At 34.0% G+C, this 27,674-nt stretch overlaps 1 protein-coding gene across 1 annotated transcript in view; it reads right to left on the bottom strand.

Annotated features, from left to right (window-relative positions):
* Positions 1-19,302, bottom strand: part of LOC131076713 (uncharacterized) — a 110,079-nt gene extending 90,777 nt beyond the window's left edge. Inside the window, exons 1-3 of the mRNA XM_058014015.2 lie at positions 18,837-19,302; positions 12,807-12,883; positions 4,575-4,733 (exon numbers count right to left, since the gene is read on the bottom strand). Of these exons, the coding sequence (XP_057869998.2) occupies positions 4,575-4,733; positions 12,807-12,883; positions 18,837-19,004 (404 nt within the window). The 5' untranslated portion in view covers positions 19,005-19,302. The remainder of the gene's footprint in view (positions 1-4,574; positions 4,734-12,806; positions 12,884-18,836) is intronic.
* Positions 19,303-27,674: the final 8,372 nt, after the last annotated feature.

The following is a 27,674-nucleotide window of genomic DNA, read 5'->3' as shown; positions in this document are numbered from 1 at the left end:
CTCTCATTCAAACAATTTAATAACTATAATCAATCACAAGTGCAACCATAGTCTTGTACCATAAAGAAGGAATAAATACAAATAATAAGGTTACAGAGAAATGATCAATCTGTTATAATTTCAGCATTCTAACAGTGTATCAGTATATGATCAGCATTATTCATTGACAGAACTGTAATGAAAATATTATATTGGCCTTTCATGTATTTTCATACTTACCATGTATTATGTATATCAGTTTCCTATGAATAAAATTTAGTGCCCATTCTGATTCAATATTAATGCCTTGATATTACATATCCAAACTCATCATGGGGGGAAGGATGAGAGATATAGGAAGAGGGTTAAAGCTGCCAACTAAGTAGGCCACCTTGTTGGATGCCTATGTTCTGCCATCAAGGCCAAGAGGATCAATGTTCCGCTCTTGGGTTTAGTTAGGTTAAGCTGAGAATTCCACTATATTCCCCCCTACCGGACCTACCTTGATAAGTTGGTAGCAACACAAAAGATAACGCATGGATAGGAAAGTAAGACCAGCATCCTGCTAAGTAGGCCACCTTGGATGGGGCTTAAGATCTGCCACCAAGGCCAAGAGGGTCAATGTTCCGTTCTTGCGCTTAGTAAGGTTGGGCTGGGTCACTCTTATCATGTCCTATCCCAAACCTAGAATAGGTTTAATATGATTACAATTAAGCAGAATATTGATTTACATGTTCTAATTGACAGCATTAACAGCTTAATTTGTATATATATATGCACTTGTGTTTTAGATGTGATGATTGCAGGGCTTAAAAGTCAAGAAGTTGTTGGAAAGATTATTATTACAAGTAATTCCTTTAACCCTAAGCTCTTGAATTTGTGTTTGTAGGGTTTAAATTGAGGCAATTAGAGTAGGGGATATTACAAGACCAAGCAGGGCTTGTATGAATAGACTATAGAGTGGTCCACAACATTACTGGGATCGTGCAGGGTGTCCAATATAGAATGATATTCAACATATCCAAGATGCAACATTGTCAGATATTAGGAGTTATTTATCTTCAGCCTTCAAGTTTGACAAGGTAAAGGTACAGATACAAGAAATTCTTGACAAAACAAAGCGTGTCATCAAGCAGATCACCGTCTGTGCTAATTTTGAAGGATAGATCATAGCATAACTATGAGTTTTTTATCATATACAACATAGTCATCAAGAGCAGCTACCAAATGCCAACGTTTGATGAAGTCTTGTATCAGTTGTAGAAGAAACAATACTTCGCCAGGATGGATTTGAAAACAGATTATAATAAAATTTGGATAATCAAACTAGGACAAATGGTAGATGATTCTCAAGGCCAAGCAAGGCTTGTTTGAAAGATTAGCAACGTTGAAAGGTTTCTACAGTGTGCCAGTGACATTCGCAGAGCAAATGTATGACATCCTTCTGTCCTTTGTCAATCACTTTGTCATAGTGTATATAAATGATATACATGTTACTTGAGATATGGAAAGAGTACTTGAATCATATGATATAAAATTTAAATGTTACAAACATTAAGCTAAAAGCCTAAAACAAATAGCAACTGAACTTCAAGAATGCAATTATGTGATAATCCTGCATTTAATACCAATAGCCAGCAGAAAGGGAGGATAGATTTAGGAGCACCACCAAATGTTTATCTCAAGATATTGCTTTTCAAGCATTGAAGAAATAAAATTGTGCAGTGTCAACTTTGAGACATATGCATCCTCAATTACCATTCAAAAGTGAGGGAGATGCTTCAAGGAGTTTGTCCAGGTGCCCATCACACAGAGAAAGAACAAAAGAAAAAAATTGTGCTAAAGTCCACAAGTAACCAAAATAGATCAACAGAACTGAACCGTTGATCAGAACCTTGAATAGACAAGATAACCAAAGACTAAACATTAGAACAATGGAAATATAATTAGAGGGGTGGACCCAAAGCACAAAAAACTTACATGTTATCCAAGTACAAATAGAAATAGCAATGAGAGGATTGATCCCCTCAAGAGAATCGGGTAGTTACAAAAGTTCAAGGCTGGAAGTAAGCATTACAACACATGAATTGTAGCTCCAACCAAAATAAGAGCAATCATCATTACCCACTGCAATGACATACAGAATTTAATAAAATCCACTGGAAAGGCAGCCAAGCTGGACAATCCTGGAAGAAGCAGGATGTGCCCCCTAGATCATCTCTTAACTCCCAAGGTCAGTGGATTAATGTTTGCTTGTCTCCATACCCAAGCTGTAAAAAATGATAGCAAGGTGACCCTCAAGACTCAATAGAAGAAGATCCACAATGGACAAAGAGAGATGGCCTTTGCCTCAGTGATGATTAATTCTCTCAGCCAATAGGATAGGATGAAAAGAGAAGGTAATCAATGTAGCAGGCCCTGAAATACACTGCAATTTCCTATGTTTAAAAGTGACAGACACTGAAAGAAAAAAGACCAAGCAACTCCAGTCAAGATAACAGAAACAGGTGACAGGTGAATGAATAGCCTCCTAAGTCTTCATAGAAACAATAATGCCTATCCTGAATCTCATAGTAAAACATATACCTGTAGAATATAAATTGAAACTCGCCATTAATATGACAAATAACCTGCGTTAGACAAGGGATACATCATCAAGAACTCACCAAAAGCTTCAAATACTTAACACCCCTACATTTCCTAGGCTATTTTGAGGACATGTCAATGTTCACAGGACATATTGGCATTCATTGAATAAAAGGGACCTGTGCTATATCTCCCCAAACATTCTGCCCCTAGCATTTGTGAGAAACATTTATACCAGCTTCTTTTGCATTATACTGGGTTAGAAATTCTGTCGGATATGTTTTTATGTGTTTCAATGCTTGTTTGATGGATCCTGTTGCTAAAGCTGTGCTTTGACCATCTTTTAATGTGGTAACCAGTGGACCCACCAAACCTGTAGATGCACCTTGAATGTGTCAAACATTTTTAATCAAAATTGGGAATTTTAGTGAAGGATCTCACAGAAAAAGATATTGAAAATGATCGACATATTAAGACATCGCTTGCTGATTCCCAAATTTATTTCAAGATTGTGCACACTAACTGTGAAGCTTCTTACCACATTCAATGTGCCTTTCTTTGCAGTGCATTTGGAGGTTGGCATTGTTCACTAAGCTAGTTTTTCATTGTTGCCCCTAGTTGTTGAAGAGGGTTCAAGATTGTTCCTCAAGCAGTTTAACTGTTGAAGAAGATTTTGGCATGATCAAAGACCATATGCAAGTATTTTGTATGTTGTCAGGAACTTTCTAGAAGGCTTTTGATCTAAATTGCTATAAGTGTTAGATTTGTGACTGACTCAGCACATCTGCATTTGAATCAGAACATGAATTTTGTAAACATTTTCAGCATTCAAGTGTACAGCATATTCGGCTACGAGAAATTGAATAAATTTTGTCGTTTGAGGTGTATCATTCTTCTTAAATATAAAGCATTTTCAGCTGTGAATTGAATGAGAGTATTGGTGCATTTAAAGAAACGGATATGAGGCATTGAGAAGAATACCTGAAAACTATAACAGATAAAAGGGACTGACTAATATATGTGAATTTTAGTGGAAAAATAATTTGAATGTCTAGAGAAATGGATCATCAAAGAACAGAGGGATTGGAGATTGGAAGACTTGGCAGATATAGGAAATAAAAATGTTCTGCTGATGATATAACCAACTTCAAGTTTATTGTTGCAAGTGGCTTGTTAGCAGGTTGTGGCCTACCATTGAAATGGTAACTGTGCTGACCATATAGTCAAACTCTAGTGGCCTGAATGTAACCTTGCATTGCCTGATGGCCCATAATATTAATTGTTTTTATAAAAAAAAATTAGAATTTTGTAAAACTTGAAAAAAGATTGCAAATAACCTGCAATTTATATGTATGATGTTCAAAATGACAAAAAACTTTATGTTGGGAAGATCTCAAGTGCATTAGCAAGAAACCAGAATCATATTTTATATAAAGGATTTGGCAGCAGTTTAAGAATGGAGCAACCAACAAGTCACCTTAAGATGGGGCATAATAACAGGCGGAGTATCCTGTGATCTAAAACTTGAGAATTTGATTAGGCTATAGGACGAAACTGATTTGACAGAGAGCAGTGTCTGAAGCAGAGTACATATTGAAAAGAATACAAAACAATTATTTTAAAGCAGCCGAGATTCACATAAGGATTTCCAGTTAACAATCAACAAGCACATTTTGATTAAGGATCATTGATGTAAATTCATTTTGAAGCACATAATATAAACCATGAATCCAAACTTAAATATTCTCTGTATATAAGCTTATGCAGATGTTAAAACTTGCACAATACAGGTATTGTTTAAGTAAACAATAGTACTTTGAACACAAACAGTTCAATCAATTTTAAAATATAGCAAAGAAATAATGGGAAATGAATGTCTGTTTATCATGTCCTGTCAGTTCTCTAATATTTTCTAAAGATTTATGTTTTCACTCCCTGAATTGACAATATAGATGCTATTATGATGGTTAATGACTGCACAAAGTTGATTTCATAATTAGAAGACGCACCAGCTTCTGTGCATGAGAATAAGAATGATAATTCCAAGCAATCCAATAGAGCCCACACTTAAGTAGAAGACAAGATTCCCCTGAACACTTGTTTTTAATCTCTCTGTGACTGTGAAATCTGCAGCATCTTCATAACCCTGAATAGTTGGTACTATAGCCCTATAAAGAAATAAAAACAAGAAATGAAGTTAGCAAAACAATTAAAAGATTACTCATTGTTACCACACTCTTTAAGTTTCTTGGAAAAGAAGATTGCAACGGCAAAATCAAAGAAATTAGAAAAGTTGACAAATCAAGCCTATTTCTATGTGATGTATAATAGCATAATATACATATGAGGAATTAATCAGATTATCAAAACCTTTCTAGAGATTAACATCATGTATCAAGGCTTCAGCCATGGCGTGCTTTAAAATCCCTTCTTTAAAGGGGCAAAGATTACGGTTTGAACCAAACAGTAACTAATATAATTATAAGCTTCTATAGCTATAAAAACAATATGAATCAAGTAAATAATTACAATTAAAAGCCATTGAGCAAATCCATCATTTCTTCTCCCTCTCGTCTGCATTATTTGCAAGACATTTTGCATTAACAGGATTTCTGAAATTTAAGCATCTCGACTCTAGATGGTCAAGCTTTGATGACTTTTTCTAATGGTAGACATTGATAAAAGTGTGCTTACAAAAATCTTTTGGGTTCCCATGTAAAATGACCTCAAAATTTATTCCATTGTCCCCTGATATAAATTAGGAAGACCTGGATATGTTAAAATGTAAATACACTGCAATAGATATTAAAAATAGGGCTTCGCCTAGCAGATTAGAAAAGGACAACACAAAAATCATGTTTGCAGGAGGACACGGAGATGACTGATTGAAGATAAACCACCTGGGTGATCTGAGCACCTAGAGGGGGCTTCCCAACAGGTGAGAAACTGCCATACTAACAGATTTGAACACAGTAGACTTTGTCACCATGTCATATTGCCTTTCTCGAATTAGCTTTGTTGAAAAGACCTATAGCTTATTTTTCATTCCTATTGGCTAGAGGTTGAGCAAGGGAAGGTATTACAATATTATTTTTAGTCAGGCCTGTCAATCTTTCATTTAAGTGCAACTAACATAAAATTCAAATATAATTATTTTAAAAATACTTGGAGAGAATTTTCGATCCTAGGGTCAAAATTCAGAAACTTATTTAAAAATGGAGCCTGTTGGTGTTTGTTTTATCATCTACCAAACATTAGAATAAGATACCCAAAGGTATTCTATCCTCTCCTGAAAAATCACTGCTGATTCCAGGGTCTATATGTGCGAACAAGCAACTTTAGTGGGATAGCTACTTGGGTAGTGTTTGCTGAAAATCTCAAGGCGGACTTACGTTTACAAATGTCTTTCAAGCTTCTGGACTTAGATAGATTTATCAATTTTAGGCTCTCTCTTTTTTTGGATTTTCGAGATTTAGAATTTCAAAAAGGGAAAAAGGGATAGGGTTTAAGAAAGCTGATCTAATCCTATGAATTCTGGAGACGGTGTTAACTAGGTGTTCTCGGGAAACCACACTTTGCTTCGCCACACTGAGGACAACTACACCAAGCGGGTGCAATCTTCAACGGGTTGTGCTTATGATCGAAACATTCGCATACATAGGGGATAGGCTCAGACTAACTTTGCACAGTGAAATGGAATTCATCCATTCACCAAAAGTATGAGCAGAGGTACACTGTCAATTAATACTTATCAAATCCTTCATTCAATTCTAACAACATAAAAGCAAATCTAAATTAACTTTAACTAATGTGTTGAGGAAATTGAAACCATGTTAATCACTCAAACAACAGAGATTACAAAGCCTTAAGAGAAAGCGCACATGCAATATATTATTTGAAAAAATGACCTTCACGCAACAATATATCAGAAACCTCACACTCTCCAAATGAAAGGAGGTAGCCTTATATAGTTTTTAGTTTTCAAAAAATAATGAACGGCCGAGATAAAACAGTGATCAAGGGCCCAGATTGAAAGTTATAAACCCTAATTAGGGTTTCCCAAGACTAACTACCCCTCAACCAATGAGAAAATTACATTTGGGGACACTTGTCCTTCTTGCTAAATATGAACCAACAATGAAAATAGAAGGTTGCTGCATTGTGAAGTGTGCCCTCCTAGAAGCTTCTGGATAAGTCAGGTTCATTAAACCTGGACATGTTGACTCGAAACAATCTGATTGGCTGGAAGATGACAAGGCGCTACCTTGGCGTGTTAGATGTCTTCTCTGAATTTTCCAATTTGTGTGAAGAAATTGTCGAAGTATGAAAATTTGATTTCTTCTTGTCACCATCTGATTCTGATTGGGAGCTTGTTTTTGAATCTTCAAGAGATGAAATCCTTCGAGAAGTTGTCCTAATTGCTTCCAAGAAGTCTAAAATCAAGTCTGAGGACTTTTCTTTCTTGATACCTTGAGGTTCTTCCAAGGCGGACTTTCTATCTTCCATGATGGCGGACTTTGTGAGCTTCATGCCACTTGCTATCTTCCCACCCTAAGGCGGACTTTCTTGCCTCCTTAGACCTATTTCATGGGTGGACTTTTTAGGCATCTCCATAGGACGGACTTTTTAGCTCTCTCCATAGGGCGGACTTTTCATCCCTCTCCACAGGGCAAACTTTTTGAGACCACGGCTTGGGTGGACTTTTCCTATTCATGATCATAGGCGGAGTTTAGAAGAGATCACCAAGTAGGGCGGAGTTTCAAGACTACCTCCAAGGCGGACTTTGAAGTGTGCACTATAAGGATGGAACAACTCTTGACACCAAGTCTGTTTTGTCTGTATATGAAATATAACATTTAAGTATAAGAACTTATACTTTAAGTTATATTTCATATATATTGTCAGGATGTTTGAGAGTGGCCTCAGATCTCTAGGACTTAAAATGCAAATTCTAGTTTTTAGGAGATCTTTCAAAATTTCAGACTTAGTCAAATTTCAGGCCAAATCAGGATGACATATGCGAATTTCCAGACTTACATGATTTTTCGAGCTGATTATCCTTTGAATGTGCCATGACCCCCTAAAATATAGGAACTTAGCTTTTTGGGTCAAAACTTGAAAATTTTCGATAGCTTTCGATGCATGCCAATGGTACCAGTGCAAACCCTAGGTCCCCACTCCAAAAAAGCAAAAAGAAGGCATCCCTAAAAAATAGGAAAAGCTTTCTAAAAATAGCCATACCGGGGATTGGGCAAAAAATGTCAAAAACGAAACTTCCTAAAAAAAAGGAAAAAGCAAAAAAGCAAACTTTCTAAAAATAGAAAGTTGTTCAAATTCGTTCAAATCAATTGCGTTTTTCATCCTTTGGCCTTTCTAGGCACTTTGACGGTATCCGGACTCTGTTATCACTTGGCTTGCACAAACTGACTTTCAATCCTTTAGACTCAAACCGTTCAAAACTGACAAACTGAAGCGGAAGGCCGCGAGACACTAACAAAAACCCTAGTAAGCAAGAAAAAAAAGGAGGGTCCCCATTTGCAATGGGGCGATGTGTGAAAAAGGTCACAACAGAGCACAGCTTCATTTGGATCATCCATTTTCATTTGAGCAATTCTTCATTTTGAGTTTGAATACAATCTACACTCAAAGACAGAAAGCCCTTGACTGCACACATTGATAGGTTAGGATGAAAACCCTTCCCTCTTGCATTGGCAATTCCATATCAATGGTTGCATGGTGGACTGAATTAAAGTTTAATGTGCATGATTTCAGGACCGGAACATAGCAACATAATAACATTTATAAATTAGACTCTTGATTTTAATTCTAATTATCTAATATCATTGAAATTTGAATCAATGATCATTCATCGAATCATCATAGAATAAGATTAAGAACAAAGGATAGCATCATGATCAAATGAATCAAATAAGAGTTTGAATTTCAATTTCATACATTCATAAATTTATTTTATTGAAACAATGAGAAGTATCACTATCAAGTATCATATCATAGATTCATATATCAAAATATTTAAATAAGCAAAGGCTGCAAGTTTCAACTTTCAACAAAATGAAACATTGAAATGTTAAAGTAATAGATCAAGAGCTATAAGTATCATATCATATATCAACTATCAAGATAATGTATCGATGTATCATATAATGTTAGAAGTGAGAAGACTCAAAGTGACAAAGTCAGAAAGTCTCAGACTTCAAAGTCAAAATGAAAACAAAAATCTGTTCCAAAGCTTAGAAAAGGCTATGTATGTAGGAGTTAATGGAACTCCTTGCATGAGGCTTCTAAATCTATCAGGAGAGATTGGGTGTGCAAGTAAGTTTTATTCTCTTCCAATACAATCTTTTTTCTTCTCATTTTTAATCAGATTCTTATCCTAATCAAATAGATCCCAAGTCTTCCCAAACTAATCCAACTGATCTTTTGAAGGTATTGTGTAATTGGTTTTAGTATTTTTAGTGCTTAATGTCAATTTACTAATTAGCAAAATTAGCCAAAATCCAATCAACGTAATGTATCTAAAGGTAAAAAATGTATAATTTTGCATTTATAATGCAAGTCAAGAAAACAAAACCAAAAGTTTTTTCAGATTTTACTCTTGTTTCTGCAACATAGCAGCACTGATTGTACCCATTTTTAGTAGACAGTCATATTTTCAATATATTAATGGATTTGAATGAATGGTATTCTTATCCTACATTGTGACTATGCTTGTGATATGTATCTTAAAGTCATAATTTTGAGAATTTTCATATCTGCAGATCTAGGTTGAGTGAAAATTACAGCTCCATTAGGCGGATTGAAAAAGCCAGGGATCAGCTGGATAAGCAATAAAAAATTATATTTTTTATTAAAAAAAAAAAAAAAATATAAGTGCCCTTACCGCCGGAAACGGCTAACCGTCCCCGCGACAACTAGGGGACGGCTTGGGCATCCCCTGCTGTCCCAGGGATGGTCAATGGTCCCCAGTTAAATAGTTGACTGTTTCCGAAAATTTTCAGAGATCGGGGACGGCTTGGAAACGTTTCCAGCTGTCCCCAAGTCCCCGAAATGGTTTCCGTTTCCAAAACGGGTGCCTCGAGGCCAGAAACGCGTTTCCGGGTAGCACTGGTAATGTCCATTTTTAACTTGCAAGACTGAAAAAGTGCTCTGTCTACAGTTAGAATTAAAAGACTTGAGTCCATCAGTAGTTAGAATAAGGTTAGTTAAGAATGTAGTTACTCCTGGTTAGGATCAGTTGAATGAAGGAATGAACTTGCCAATTAACTATTGCTGATTGAGGGAGGAGCTTGTCAATCAACTGCCATTAATTGAGGAAGCTTGGAATCTAAGCAGTGCACTGGGGAAGAAGAGAAGGCAATTGGAATTTACAAAACCAAAAATTAAAAAAACTTTTCCAGGGCTGGGTGTTGTGTTTCAGCAGCCCTGGCCTTCAAGCGCAGAAATTAAACTTCTTGAGGACTGTATGTCAGTGTATTTAGTAAGCTGTATTAGTTTAATGAACTTCAATTTGCTAGTGTACTGTTTGAAGAAATATTAGAACATACAAAAATATCTGTTTGTTAGATAAGTTCTAGATTTGTCTATTGGCTGCAATTGTTTTTCTAGGTTATTTTTGTTGGGAATAAAAGCTAACTACAATGTGGAAAACTGAAATTAATGAAATAATAATTGATTGTTATATTAACAAAGAAGAGGAATACTCCTTATATAAGCAATTATAGAAGATCTTTCCATAACGGAAATGATTGAGAACAACAAACAGAATAGAAAGATTCTAAATACCGACTTACAAAATAGAAAGTTACTAAAACCTAACTAAACGACTTAAATGACCATTATAAGCTAAATATTACAATATTACTTTAATACCCTCCCTTAGTAGAAGACTTGTCATGATTTGCCGGTCTTTTGACCATGAATGCATAGAAGGCTGACCCTTTTCTCCTACAAATGCTCTGCAACAAGAGCCTACTGTTGAGACCCTCCCTGGTTGGATTTTTTATCAGCCAACCGCTTTTTCGAGAACTTCTTCATATGACCGAGTTTACCACAATAGGTAACACCCTCCCACTATCCAAAGACACAGAAAACAAGATATAACAAAAAAGCTTCTCAAATACGTTCCATTTTTGTTGATTAAAAAATCAGAAAAAAAAAATGAAACCCATGATTTGTTTTTTAAAAAATCGTGCAAAATTTCTGAATACCCATGATTTTCTAGGAAATCACTCTAAACCTTCACGGTTCTAAAAACCCACAATTGTCAAAAAAAAACCAAGTTAAAAACCCTCCATTGCTTCGGAGAAAAACAGCAACACCCACAATTTTGTAAAAAAAACGTCATTTGTCCTAAAAACCCCAGGCACAACCCTAAAGCACTGTAAAAAATTGATACCCACAATTTTGATAAAAAAATCATGCAACAACACTTGCTGAAACAAACCTGTCTGATTAAAAATCAAAAAATTTGCAAAAACGAACAGCAAGAAACCACAATTTTATAAATAATCGTCAAAAAAATTTGTTGAAGACGGAAAGCCACGATTTTGTCCAAAAATCGTCAAAAAGTTGCTGCAAAACAGCACCAGGATTTTGTGGAAAAATCGTCAAACCCTAGATGCAACAAAAAAAGGACCCACAATTTTATTTTATTTTAAAAGTAGTCCAAAAATGCAGCCAGAAATTCCTCACGCAGAAGTAGAAGGTTGCAGCGCTCAGAAAAGAACCCTAGGAACCCACAATTTTTCAAAAACTCGTGCAAAACAACACAAATCGCGATTAGCAACAGTTGCGAAAAAAAAAACCAGTCGCAAAATATTTAAACCCACTATTTTATTAAAAAATCGTGCAAAAAAAGAGGACCAATGCATACAGAAACATGGCCAAAAAAGAATAGGTCATGATTTGCAAAAACCCACGTTCGTGCAAAAAGCGGACTGCAAAACTAGCCGCGCAGATGGAGAATACCAAGTTGCGGGAGCAAGAACCTTAGGTCGCACGAGCTTGAAAGCAGCAAAAATGGCCTAGAAAAACCCTTAACCAAAAAACAAAAAACCAAAAAAAATGATTTTCATCAAAAAATTGTTCCAAAACCTTGCTGGTAAAAACCCTCGATCTCCAACAGAAAAAACCACAAATTTCATTCTATAAAAAAAATCGTCAAAAAAGAACCCATGGTCAAATACCAAGAAAAAATAATTGATTGTTATATTAACAAAGGAGAGGAATACTCCTTATATAAGCAATTACAATAGATCTTTCCATAATGGAAACGAACAAGAACTAAAGACAAAATAGAAAGATTCTAAATATGAGCTAACTGACTTACAGAATAGAAAGTTACTAAAAGCTAACTAAACGAATTAAATGACCACTATAAGCTAAATATTACAATATGACTTTAATAATTAAGTTTGTGAATCTAAAATTAAGTTTGTTTGTTCATGAATTACCATTCAACTTAGTGTGCTTAATTTGTAGAATACCATTAATGGTTTTAGAAAAAGAAATCACCAAACCTCAAGAGAGCATATTACACAAAATTTACACAGAGAACCCCTTGTGGGAAAAAACTCCACATAAAAGAGAGGCTGAAATTATCTTCACAGACAATATTAAAGAGCAACACACACACTTCACTTTCTTTGTCTCCAAACTTTAACACCTGTGTACCTATGAACTCTCAACGAAACAACCAAAACAGGATATCTTACCACCATTCCAAGGCTCCAATTTATAAGAAATTCAGAAGAAGGATACTATTAGGAATTTCCAAAACAAGAAGTGCACAAACCATGGTAGAAAATGGCACCCAAATGCCCCTTGCAAAAATGAACTCCTTGGAATTCCTTCCAAAATGTGTAAAGTCATCCATTTCATCACATTTCTAGATAAGCTTGATACAGTTTCTTATGTCACTATTAGCAGAGGCTAATTCAATATATGCAATGGCCATGCTTCATTACGTTAGTTATGATGTTTTTCTCCTGTCAACTGTGATAAAAATTAAACTGAGTTTTCATGCTATTCATGTTCTCTGATATAGGCTTGTTCAGTTGGATTTTTGCTCAAGTATAGATGGTCTGTCAATGTAAAATCTGCAAATCAATTTAAGGTACAGCAACCGCATAGATAATGCCTCTCAGTTGCTTAAAAAGAATATATATCATTGTGTAGTTCAAAACATATGAAGAAAAATATTCAATAAAAGAAAATGATACCATGTAAGGAGAAAGGTACTCCAGTAAGACCAACTCCAAAAGAAAGCAATTCCTCCTTTATCTTGCCCAAGAATAGTCTGCAACAACATAACACAGAAGGCTTTATTTTAGCTTCCAAACTAAATACTCGTAAGATCTAAAACCAATCAATAATAAACACTTGTAAACCAGGTCAGAATATACACTGGTATCTTAAGATATTAAAAGATTATAGGCATTTGTTAATCTCACAAAAAGTTCAGTATTGCCAGTTTTTTCCTCACTGAGTTTGTTTAAGTGACAATTGCATACACATTCATAGTAATATTATGAAAAACTTCTGTGACATACAGCATAGAACATATTATAACAACACAAGCACAAGCATACAGGTATTACAGGAATTTAAACTATCTTCATAATACAGATTGAGATATGTTTGAAGCTCCAAACATGACATTCAGAGCAACACAATCAAATTAGGGTTTAAAAATTGTTTCTATGAACAACTTCTCAGGAAAATTTATTTTTTCAATTGCTGTTAGAAAGATGTGTATCATCAATATAGATCTTTTTTGAGGTTATGTCGATATTGAAGAACTGTTTGTTAACAAAATAGTCTGACCCTCTTCAAATTTCATCAGGCAAAAAACACAAAAAATTAAAAATAAAAATAAAAAGCTTATCTTGTTATAATCACAGATTTCAGATCAGGCACATACAAGTTGTATCGGAGAACTCCATCAGCCTTCTGAAACAGTAGCCTCATGTGGATGATAAAATTAAATAAAAAAGAAAAAAAAAATACTAATAGCGGAAGAAATAATAAAACCTTCTGAACTAAAAAGGAAGGAAAAATTACTTAGTCAAGGGAACCTTGGTATGGACGTAGTGTGATCTGCATCCATGAGAAAACATACGACAGGTCAAGGCAGAACGGTAATAACACAATACGAAGCATGGCATCTTTCAATATTTCTCTGCAATGCTGGGGAAACCAATTAATGGGACCTTCTACATTTAGTAAAATTATTAATATTGAGGAATTGGGATCCATGAAAAAATCGGGCATAAGGATCTATGCATAATACAAGATTGCTAAATGACACAGGTATCCTCATTAATACAAGATAGCCTTTACTGTGTAAAAATTGAGAGGCTAAACCTTTCCTGACCGACTACAAAACAGTGTGTACAACGGTTAAGAAGGTAAGATTGATATTTTCCAACACCACAACACTGTTAACATAAGAAACATCTAACGGCCCTTCAAAATAAATCAAATGTTTCCATCTATCACTCCTCAAAAACAACAAACTGCAAAACATAGAGAATAATTTCAAAAGACCTTAGCAAGCATCGGATGTCTGCTACTCTGCCATCATACCACACAGTCACATCACTTATCAGAAAAAGAACATAACACATCAATAGTGTAATGTCCCCTATTAGGAGGGCTGCCAGTTTACTAATAATTAACATATATTATTATACATTCTTATGCTTCAATTCATATTTCTTAAATTATTACATGAATTAGTATTATAACACATTTAACATTCATTGCATTAAGTTCTATCCTAGCTTATTTCCTAATCCTAAAGAGGGAAGGGGGATTTACTCAATTAGGACACTGACACCAACTACAAAGAGGCTCCCTCAAGGCCCTGGACTACGTCCCATCTTGGGCTCATCATCACTTGTGATGGGTTTACTCGCCTTTCCCTACATACACCAACCTACCCACTGATAGAACTTAGTAAATGAATTAAGACTAGGCCACTAATATAATAATCTGTCATGTATTGTGAATGCATATGTACAAAATGTAAGTCTTATTACAATACTCCTTTAGGAATGCTTAATTATCAGATTAAAATATATATATTTTAAAACATCTGCAGTAACAGTAGTTGACTGCCACTGATACAATTTGAACTTCTTCCATAACATCACCCTCCTTACTCTCTTGCCAATGATATTGATTCCCCTTGTAATGTCCCTTGGTGAGGTACTTAGTGATTATGGAACAATTACTCACTTTCTTGCACTTATTATAGATCACAATATCGTGCTGTCCCTGGTTATGAGATTTATGCCACTGTGACACTCTAATCTGCCACTAGAAGCCTACGCTCTGCCAGATATTCCAATAGGAATTTGTAATGATCCTTGTTATTAGATCTGATTGGAAAAATAATATATACAGATCTGGAGTTGCTGTTCCTGATGCGAAGGGGTATACTCGCAATGAAATAAAGTCCGTTGTTCCAGATATATCAATTGATGTATGCAATGTTTGAACAACTTTCCCGATATATCCTTTGGCTCCTTGTGAAATCGGCAGGATGTCTTAATGGCCAAAACCACCCTCCAAGAGTGAATACAAACTGCGGATATATATTCCTCCCCCCTTTTTTCTCAGTTATGGACTTCCACCGTCATATATAACTTCTTCCTTGAAAGGCCGCACCTCTTCGAGATCAAGGAGACACATCTCCTTCCAACGTCTTTCTTCATAACAATCGGTTTGGTCATAATTGCCGATGCTTGTAATGACTCATTTAATTTGTTGTTTTAATGCTTATCGATTAGCAATGATTAATAGATATTCATAGTCATACTGACTTAATCAAATTGTTAGTATTAGGAATTATTCGTATGTCCTAAGATGATCTCATGATTCCATTAAAAGATCTTGTTAGATTGAATCTTTAATAAATAACTCTAATGCATCCTTGTCGACCACATTCATGCATTCGCAGACAGAGATACTTCCCTTACAATGGTTGTGATCAATATTGTCATCGGTATCATTAACACCTACAGTATCAATGTTGCTTAATTACTCCGAACAGTATGATTGCTTTGGTGCTTCAATTTCTAGTGGTATGCATATCTAGGTTGTCATCTTAAATAATTATGACTAATTGACTAGTCGACTTCATTCTAAATCACCCTTGGATGATATCGATATTAGTTGGTGCTTTGATTGATGCTTAGTATTAGTATTCTGACCACCGTTGAATTCTCTTTGTAATATCCTTTGACGCACCTATGCAAAATTGACTCTCCAAGGGACTTGACAAAATCGAGCTATGTTGGTTGATAGGATGGGGACATCACAAATAGACAGCAAAAGAAGAAATAAAACAGGTCAAGATGTGGACACTAAAGAACGAAAGAGTGTAAATAAAAGAAACTCATTCTCATTCAACCTAAAATCCCAATGCAAGCCTCAATCTTCATCACCTATAGAATTACCATTCAAAATATCTAAAACAAAGGTGATGACAAGTACAATTCATAATCTAACAATCCTCCCTAATATCAGAGGAGACAACAATCTCTCTAACTTGGAGGAGAAGGAAATAGGGTCGTGAACTAGGACAAAACAAGATCTCCTACGCATAATTTAATAATCTTCATCATACCACTGGTACATAGAACAACCAGTGGGGCAAACAAAATTTGAATGGAAAACCATGTGAAGAAAAGACAAGGACAAACTCCCAATGGATAGAAGATAACATGTAATACTTGGTTTAAGATAAGTCATGGGACCCAAGAGAGGGAAAGGGGAGACAAGGGGCAAGGATGAAGAGGAGGTGTGGAGGGTAAAAACAACATGATCGGAAAGAGAGCCAAAAATAGCCATTAAAGTCTCAAATATAAGGGATCAAAAACCCAAGGGCAAATTTATAATCAGCCACATGTTGTCACATACAACCTCAATAGGGATATACAACCTCTTTATGAGTATATATGTCATAATATTTAATTAAAATACATGTTGCAGTTAATAGGGGCACTTTATTGTTGATATCCTCCATGTTTTGCTTTTTGTGTTTAAATTTTATTGTTACATTATCTGTACCAAAGCATCTTTTGCTACCTTTGGTTGACTTTTAGGCTTTGTTATTTAACTTGAATTTATTTTGTTTAGTAACAATAAATCGCACATGGAGCATTCAAATATGATATCTAAACTGATTCAATTTGATTAAGTTGCTCTATCCTTTGGCCTTCCATTATGGATCTTAGATAATATAGAGAGCAAGATGGATTCAGTAAAGTTGAGCATTCGACAAACTACAATTCATTTTCACCAATTCTATTAAAGATACGCATCATCCATTTACATGGATCAAAAGGGAGACAACTCAGCAGGCAAATCATTTGCTTTCTCATCTACTTAGTCGTTAGACTGAAATTCGATAAAGATTCAGATGAAGCCAATTAATATTGCACCTCATGGGGCTATACAAACTCTCTTTCTTTTTTATTGGATTTAGATGATGGGAGAAAAGCCCAACCTAGTGATTTTCATTCATGCAAGATGTTATTTCAGCTTTCAATGTGCAAACTTGAGTGGAACAAAATGTTCCCACTTGAAAGGGAATTGTTCCCCAAGATTTATATCACCTAGTCTAGGCACGTGTTGGGTAAACCAGAGGTCGATGTTAATGGTTCTGCTCAAGGAGCTATGCTGGAATTCAGGAAAATGCAGCACAATGTTTGGTTTTGCTAAGGGACAATATTGGGGACTATTTAATCCCACTCACTGGATATTGAGTCAAGACCCAATAGGTTTGAACGTGTACTAATATTAATCAAGGCCCGCTAAAATAACACAGGAAAACAGAAACCTGTTGAAAAAGGTTCAGACTTGATTGTAACGTGTGTGTAGAGTGGTTATTAACTAGATTTTTTTCTTCAAACCCAAAAGAAAACACCAGAAAGAATCAAATAACACCTTATGAACCATTCTCCCCCATTGGCTAATTTTTATTTTAAAAACAAAAGAATTTGTTATTGTAAAATATTAAGAAAATACTCATGAGCTACATAATTTACCGTGTTCGTAAAATAATACAAGTATTTGCACTAAATCCTATACTTTTCTCTCCACATATTGACATACAATTTTTTATTTCCGCTATGCGATGAAAAGATTCACCAGAAAAGCAGTTACTTGCTTATGATATCATGTAACTGATTCAATGTATAAGCAAAAAAAAATACAGAGCAGAAGACAATTAATGCATCGAAAGCTGCCTGGAATGAAAGAGTTGAAACTTCCATGATCCATAACTGTTAAAGCAAACAGACTTCTGTTTAAAATTTGTGTAAGGAGTTGCAGGCAAACAAATTTGATTGATTAAATTTTTTACTTTTGAAAACAATCATTTTTAATTTTCACCATTTTTGAATCCACTGCATCATATGAAGCTAAGAAAAGTGAAAAGGGGGATTTTTTAACATTTAAGGTTGTATTCTATTTAACTGTATTTTCTCAAAACTCGCTACAGAGTGTTTGTACAGAACGTAATTATTTTAACTTTAGTCTTTGGGGATTCATAATTTATGAATTGCAAACAGTTTCCTAGATAAAAGCTGCCTGAAGAATTTAGAAGCAGACGGTTTTGATTACTCATATTTTTAAATATTCCACATGTAAACTTTTTGAATTTGTTCTTGTCAAGATTCACTGTGAAAAGAAAAGAAAATTTTAAAAAACAACCGGTGTCTCTTCATATTTGAATCCCTATTAGATCTGATTGATATTTTCTTAAAACTATTTCGAAAGTTTATATCCAGAAATTTGTTTGATTCAAACTGATCAGAATCCAATGTCACTTTTCAGAATCCATTGTCACCCATTCATGCCTTAAATACCAGGATAATTTTTATGGCTAATTTTTATGGCTAAAACTTGCCAATTGGTTACTTCCGCCATTTTCTATCTAACACTATTCGCCATCTGGATATGAAGATCCACCAGAATTTCTATACATAAAATTTTCATGTCATAAAGAATTCGTACGACTATTATACGCACAACACATACAATCTTTAAATAAATTGGCAAAACATCTGTAGATCATTTGTTTATATGGCAAACACTCGAAATTCAATATTGTAAAAAATTGCCACGATTTATAATCTTTTAATGGTGTTCACTTCCTTAAAATTATCCCTAACCCTAATTCAGAGGATCGTATTGCAAACATTAGAGGAAAAAATTTCATAGAGCAAACAGAAGCTCACCATCCAAATATCTGCGGGCACGAGTATAATGATAGACAACGAACAAAACCAGGCATATCCTACGGTAAAGAGAACATAGCGGGGAATGTCCGGGCTGGCGAAATACTTGAGCGTGGCAGCCACCATGCCCAGCGTTAGCGGCAACGATATCAAGTAAAACACCCACATTTTTGCCCTTTCCTGCTCAACTTCGAGGCATCAGTTTCTCCTTTCCTGCAATTTACCTTGAACTAAAAGCTTTTCAATCACACTTCCCTTATAAAAATATGCTTACAGCAGATTCAAAATGACATGATCTGGTTAAATTCTCTGAAAATTGAGTCCGAATTGGACAAGAAAGGGTTTCTTTCCACAAGTTATTATTATTTTGTCCCGCCGGACGCCATCGACGGACAAATTAAAAGAGAAACTTGCGCCGAGTCAAAGGAAATATGTAGATGCGTTTACAATCAATCAGACCTTTTTTAATCGCTTCTGTGTTATTTTCTGAATGATTAATTACTTTTAAAAAAAAAATTGTGGTTTCTTCATAATCTTATTATTAATTTTTATTACTTTGGTATCTCGTTGGGAATCTAGGAGCAAATAACGAGATAATTGAGAGAATATTTGTTAGGAGACCGCGGGAGTTGCGTTGAGTGGAGGGCAAGGATTAGGTAGTAATGGGTACCGTGCTGGTTTATGCGCCATTTTATTATTATTTCAACGGAAATTATTTTTTCATATTTAGTTTAATTATTTGATTATCTAAAAATATTACCTCATGGTTGAAGGGAAAAAAAATGTACTGTTCTATTTTGTAGAGTAAAATTAATGAAGATCTCTATAGTCAATTTGTCCTGTAGAAAAGAGAAATAAATAAATTTAAGTTGTTAAAAAATTTATTTTATTGTAGAAAAGATGATTTATATTTAATTATTTAAAACTATGTTAATATAAGTGGTTTTCAAATGCTATTAGATTTAAGGTTTTAAATGTGAGTGACAAAAATGTTACTTTGATATTTTGTAATTTTAGAAAATAATTTTATATTATTTCTTTTTAAAAAGTTATAAAAGAAAGAATTATTTTAGAAAGAGTATTTTCTTATTGATAATAAATTCAATTTTCAAGAATGAATGTAAGTTATTTCTTCATGTCATAATGAAAACCTTTAGTATGATTGTTTTGAGGATAAAAATATTCTTAGCTATTTAATGTAATTCCACATAAGGATTATCATTGTGTTGTAGCTAATAAAGACTTCCAATTTGAAGTTGTATGCTTTCGTGTGAAATTTTTGAGATTTTGTAGTGAGGCGATATGTTTTTATTATTGAATTAGCAAATTTATTTTGATAATATTAATCCTCTTTACAAGAAATACTTCTAATAGCTCGTAGGAGATTATAGTCTTTTATGAGAAAAAATGGCATTTCATAGTTCAAATCATGGTTGTATCTATTCTACAAGTCATACAATAACAAAGAAAGTGTATGAAAGTATTGCAAATGAAAAAAGAATGAAGTGGGTATTGAAAATATTTAATGAATAGTGAGTGTTATTTTTGGATTCAATTATGTGAGATTTATTTACACCAATGTTTTGGATCACACTCCATGATCCATCATTGGATGTAAAAAGAGAGCTATATGAAAAAATATCATGTGATGTAATCTGAAACATTAATGCAAACAAATCTCACGTAGTCAAATCCAACAGTCACTAACCAAAATGCGTTATAAAAATTTAATCTCTTAAATTGTCAATGAGCATTTCTATTTCAAGTTATACATCTCATGCTACTTTGTAAACTCTTTGCTAGTCCATATCAAACTCATTTTAGTCTAATTGTACAAACATTTAGGCAAATGACACCTAAGTATTCTAGTATGCTTGCAACATTCTTTTCACCCTTTTTTTGTTTTTATAGTTTGAGGAGGTTTATTGCAAATTTTAACACCTAAGTATTCTAGTATGCTTGCAACATTCTTTTCACCCCTTTTTTTTTGGCAAATTTTAATAATTTTTATTGCCCCTTCTTGTCAATCATATTGTTCATTGAAAAAGGCATGCTATTTTTTGTTTGGGCCATGTCACCTTCAAGCTATCAAATCAATCAAATTAGTAATCTTTTGGAGTTGCATGTTGACTATAATATATTTATATTTAGTCAACTATAATAGTATTGCAAGTATCATTTATGTTTGTATTATCATTATGCAAGTCTAAAATTAGTATTATCAAATTGAGTGCAATTTTCAATGATTTTTAGTTATTAAATTGATACAATTTTTTTTTTGTCAAGATTACTTGATCTCAATATTCTAATTTTTATGGCCAATCCAAAAAAATATTCTAATTTTTATTATTAAAATTAGATGGTTTACTATAAGTAGTTAATTTTTAATTATTTAAGATCCTAGACATTTCACATTTGGATTCATGTTTCAATGTAAAATGATCCTAGTCAATTTATCTAATAGATCTCTTTTATCTTCAACATATTGTCGATCAATTTGGCATGTATCATAATCAAGTGGTATAGGATATCATTTGGTGTTGACACATTTTCACTTGTTATCTACTAGATTAGCATGATTGTAGAGTTCCCAAACTTAATTATTTTACAAAATTAAATAATTACATATTTTCCACATCAATAGTGATAATAAATGAATTAACTCCAGTAATTACATAATATCAAAACTACATTTTCAATGTTTGTAAGTGCTTATCCAAGTAGTAACACATATATCTAATACACATTGTTACAAGATTGGCTCTCATGCCATGTAAACATCAACAATATAACTACAAAAGCATAAGTATAATAAATATAAATATAAGATCATAAGCAAAATCCTTGGTCACCTTCAATCCACATGATCATTTGCAAGCCCGAAGGACAAGAACATGGCCCAAGTACTTTTCTGCCAAACCACAAAGCTATGCTTCCTTCCAGTTTTCCCTTCTTCAAAGAATAGTCAACCTTGTGCACGAAATGCCTAGCTACTTGGAAACAATGGCATGATGGAAACCTTGGTGCAACCTGATATACCTATATGCATTTGTAATAATGAAATGCAATGTACTATTATTAGGATATGGTAGAGAAACATATCAATAAATTTTGGTAGGCTAATTCCATCTACTGCAATGAACACATGGCTTTGCCCAAAGCTCTTAAAAATAAATGAATTATCTTGAAAAGAGGATCATCCTTCTCTATTTACCCATATTCAGCACCCTTTTTTGGATTCATGACTCAAACACACACAAGGAGAAGCAATTATTGTTTTTAATCCAAGCAATCATGCATGTGCATAATAAGTTTATGTATTCTCTTAACATGCATATGAACATCATTATGATACTATGCATTATTCTACTACTTTGTCTCCTGAAATGATAATGTATGTGTTGGAGTAATTAGGACAATTATCTAATTATTAATTAGTTAGGTTCTTTGGGGTTACCCCATAGTGCAACGATAGTTTCAAACCCATTGTTGATAATGGGTCTTCAGTTCAAACCCCGCTTGGGTTGTCACTTGTCGATGCTTGAACGGATATCACTAGTAGCTTTGGTGTACAGTCGACGAAAGAAGAAAGAGGGAGGACGTTGGCACAACAATTGCAGAATGTACCCTGACTTGGCGTTGCCCCACATGCCATAGGTAGATGCATTGGACATGCTCCCATGTGCTAGAGTTAGTACCAGGTCTTGGTGACGTTGACTCAACTAGTGCAGATAGATTGTGTTGATGTTAATGCCAACTACAGTTGATGCACCACAAAATGTACGAATAGAGAGATAACTTGTGGAGAAACAAAGAGCAAGAAAAGTGATAGGGTGAGAACAGAGAGATAAGGAGTAAAAGCAGAGTGATAAGGTGAGAACAAAGAGATGAGGAGAGAATAGAGAGATAAGGGAGTACAAAGAAATACGGTGTGCTCGGAGAGATAAGGATTAGGGCAAAGAGATAAGGATGCTCTACTAGCCTAGGAATTAATCCCAACATCTGTGTAATCCTCAACATCTGAGGATGAGGTCCCTCAAAAATGTGACCTCACAAGTTCATAGTTCCAGTCAAAAGTGTAACTTTAACAGATCAAAAAAAAAATAGTTAGGTCCTTTAATTACTTTTTCACTTAGTGAAACTTAGGTGCTTTTTGTTATCTAGAGTTTGCTTTTCTAGCTTTAGTTCAAGTTGTAGTTGAGCTTTATTTAGCTCCTCGTGCTTTTTCTTTAGTTCTCCTAAATTTTTCTTAGGACATATTTGTGCCTCTATAAAAGTACATCATTGTGCATCATAATTTCATCTTGTAATATTTGCTTTTGAGGAATATGGCATAGTTTTCTTGATACTCTCGTTTGTGAAAGGTGTTCTAGTTTGTTGTTTGATCTTGCAGACTTGTGTTGCAAAATTCAACATGTTATCAGAGCTATCAAAATTTAATGTGGTATCAAAGCATGGATTCAGCAAACCCCTTCTCAAGCTTTCAGAGTTTATTTTCTCATAAGTGTTTTAGCTTCACCAAGTTTGCCTTCTTGCATGGATTTGGAAGCAAACAATTTATTATCATCTTTTGGAGCAACACAAGCATCAATTTTTTTCGAAACTTTCTATTGTTGACAACTTTCTATTTTTGGAAAGTTCATATTTTAAAAAAGTTTCTATTTTCATAAGGTTTCTATTTTTGGATACGTACTAGTTTCAAAAAAGTTTTTGTTTTCGAAAACCCTTCAAGCCTTCCAAGCCCTAATTGACATGCAATTGGTTTTTTGGCCATAACTTGGTCATACATAATCAAAATTGTGCAAATGAGATATCATTGAAAAGTTAGTTCCGATGTCGATCCAAATCTACTAGTGGTTTTATCATATTTTGCTCCAATTTTCTGTATCGGACCTCTAAAATCAACCTTCATTTTTTCACTTCTAATGCCATATATCTTGCACATATGGACTCTATTTTTTCAAAAATCAAGCATCATTGGAAAGCTCATTCAGTACTCTATTCAGATCTACTACTATTTTCTCTAGATTTTGCTCCAAATATATTATATTCATTTTTTTGTGTTTTCACTATTTGGTCAATTACTTGTTTTTTTAATATTTGGAATGGATTTGTTTGTTGGAGAGTGCTTTATTTGATGTGCTTTACATGCGTTGAGATTCTTGGGGTCTAATTATTTGATTTGAAAAGGTATCATGGCTTTTTGTATTAATCTTTCTATAATTAGCCTAGCAAAGGGCAATTATGAGTCTTGGTGACATGACATCCTAACACATCTCAGGTGGCTAGATATGTTGACTTATTTGTATGGAATCATACCTAAACCAGTCACATCACGAGGTAAATTAGCTTGGGCTAATATCACAGACCATGTTGTAGGATTGATTTGTTATACTATTGATCATGACACTACGTGTGCTATATCAAACCCTGAGTGTTCCCATGCACTTTGGAATTGACTTTGGGAGATGCGTGGAGACCCTCATATCTCTCTATTCCCAGAGGATCATGTAGCTTATTGTCTTATTTCCCTTGAATATGTAGATTTCCTACCCTTTGATGGTGATACTTTGTGGGAGCTCGAGTATATTAGAGGTCTTACTGTTATGATGGATTAGAGGCCTATCTTCATGTTCCTACATCTCATCTCAACCATCTTCATCTTATGTTGTTTCTGATCAGATTAGCATTGGCTCATGCATAGCCCCCATTGTTTAAGTGCAGCAGGACATTGTTCTTCCAAACATAGCTAGTTGGGATTTGTATCATACTGATATATCATCCTTGTTTATGGAATCTAATATTGTAGATTTGGAGGATTATTTTGAGGAAATTCATCTCCTCTTTGATAATAGCCACATCAATGTTGTCAACTCATATTCATCGCCCCATGGAGCTTGTTCTTCATCAACTTTTGCAAAGCCTTGATGTGTGACCTCCTACATTGATTACGCATGTACCTGATTAGTTTGTAGCATCATCATCTATCATGAACATAGAAACATTTGAGTAGACACCGTATTTGGATTTGGGTTCCTATATCTTCCAATTTATCAAAGTGGCTTCTCCTATCTCTAATGGATTTGTTTCTTCCTAAGGGGAGAAATATTGTTTACATGAAGTGGAAAGTGTTTAGTCTCCTGGCATTCATTATTACCACAAGAGCTACTTCTTCATTGGGGGGATTTCTATCCTCATTTTCTCTCTCTTGTGGGGGGATATTCATTATACTATTATGACGAAAGCAGTCCTTGGGTGGTCAGATTGAGTCCTCCTTCTTTCCTTATTTCTCTAATAGAGTTATTGCATTTCCTCTCTTTTGGAGAGGAGTTTTCTTCCACTAGGTTTTTCTCCTTTTCTCTGTTTGTGAGATTTACATTGTTTTGCATATGAGTACCTAATTAGGCCTTCATTGTCGGAATCATTCATGCATGCATTTTGCATTCATCTTTAGCTCTTTAGCTTATTCCTAAGTTAATCTTTAAGCGAGGGTGTTGGGGTAATTAGAACAATTATCTAATTATTAATTAATTAGGTCCTTTAATTATTTTTTCACTTAAGATAAAATTAGATGGTTTTTGTTATCTAGAGTTTTCTTTTCTAGCTTTACTTCAAGTTCAAGTTGGGCTTTATTTATCTACTCATGCTTTTTCTTTAGTTCTCCTAAATTTAGCTTAGGGTATCTTTGTACCCTCTATCAAAGCACATCATTATGCATCGTAATTTCATATAGTAATCTTTCGATTTGATGAATATGACATATTTTTCTTGCTACTCTCATTTGTGGAAGGTGTTCTAGTTTGTTGTTCTATCTTGCAAGCTTGTATTGTAAAATTCAACATGGAATAAGATATATGAAATTTAAATAGTAAGTAAATGGTATTTCTAGATGCAATTGAATCTACATGACTCTTTGTGCATAATAATCAAGAGTAATTACATGTTCTTTTCCAATTCAAATGAGACAACATTCATGTCTAAATAAGCAAGCAAATTTATAATAGAATAAATGAGATTTGAGTCATAATTAAAATTATAAAAAATATTTATTAAAGAAGGTAAATCACATGTATGCATATATACACATCCAAAAATCTCTTAAATCTCTAAAAAGATCTTCCCAAATTTGCCATGTTGAGGACATCTCAACACCCAAAACACGAGGGGGGGCACACAAGATCTGCATTTAGCTCTCCCCCTTAGACAATACACCTTTAGGTAGTTTATGGAAGAAGAATTAGCACCAATATAGGGTGTAGGTCCAACTTCATCATTTCTTCAACACTATAATCTACTTTCTTCACCCAAGTTATCTCCATCTTTTATCTTTCTTTATTCAAGTAAACCTTCTTACCCAGACTAGTCTTCTCATTCTTTCCACTACAAAATCTAGCAACGTGTCCTGATTTGTTTCAATTATAGTATGTTGGACCTTTCTATTGTCCATTTTTGCTCACCATATTACCTCTGATACTTTCACTCCTCCTTATAATAATTTTGTACTTAGTAACCTTATGCCCAAATATGTTGCATGCATGACAATATCCATTAAAAGACCAAACATTTCTACCATGACTTGTGTTTCCATATTTTCCTATTCATCCTACTTCTACATACATTTGCCTTGTATCCAAACTTATTATAATTGTAACACTAGTCATTAAAGAATTTTGATATGATTTAACTTCTACATTCACTAGCTCTATGTCCAAACTTACTATAAGAAAAACAATTCCCATTGAAAGTTGAATGCTCGATTTGAGCTATGGGAGAACTTTTGACATTTTTCGTGTTCTGAACTAGAGTGAAGACTTGTTAATCTTTACTGGAGTCAATTGATTCAACCTTCACCTTTTTTCTTCTCTTCGTTCAACTGGATTTCTGTCGGGGTGGACACTGGTTCCATTGTCCTACATTCTTATGGTTGATTCAGCTATTCTTCCATCATACTCATCCAACTATTATCTTTCTGAGTAACCTTTTCTTTAGTTTTAGGTTCACATACGATTTTAGTCTGCTACTATTCTTCACAAACTTATGTCAGCAAGCAATTACCATCACTGCAATCCTTCACACAATACACATTTCCCTCAACTCATATTCCTTCTGCAACAGTTTTTTGGACCTTCCTTTTCTAATTTTAAATTTAATCTCTTTAAATGTAACCTCGTACCTTTTATTGCACATATGACTAACACTCAGTAAATTATGTCTTGGACCTTTAACATAATACACATCCTTTGTTTTATGCTTACCATTAATTGAAATGCTTCCTTTTCCATAAATAGGAGTTGCCTCTTCTACAAATTTTACTGATCCACCACCATACTTCTCAAAGTTAATGAGCTTCCCTCTATCACCTATTGTAGACACCTAAAAATGTCTCATTAATCACACACTAATTATTCGTCCTAATTAATTAAGTAATTCTTTAATTATTGAATTAAGCTAATTATTCTTCTAAGCTAACTCAATCATCACATTCAACATTTCTAATTATCGAATTTCTATTCTTTATTCAATTCATCATTAATCCCCTTTCTCAAATATTAATTAAATATTATTTATTTATTTAACCATGATTAATTCCCTTAATTAAATAATATTTATTATTTAATTAACCTCATTTCTAATGTTTAAATAATTTCATTTAAATTATTTAAATTAATTAACTTATTCCTCCAATTCCCCAAATTCAAATTTCAAATAATTTCATTTATCTCAAATTCACAATTCCCCAAATTCAAATTTCACCTCATTCCATTTAATTTCATTTCTTCAAATTCACATTTCATCACATTTCAATAAAATTTCATGTGCATTTTAGCATTCAAAAAT

Source organism: Cryptomeria japonica, chromosome 10 (assembly GCF_030272615.1).
Source record: "Cryptomeria japonica chromosome 10, Sugi_1.0, whole genome shotgun sequence".
Lineage (NCBI taxonomy): Eukaryota > Viridiplantae > Streptophyta > Pinopsida > Cupressales > Cupressaceae > Cryptomeria > Cryptomeria japonica.
Note: the sequence above shows the minus strand (reverse complement) of the source record. Positions and strands in the feature narration are given on the sequence as shown.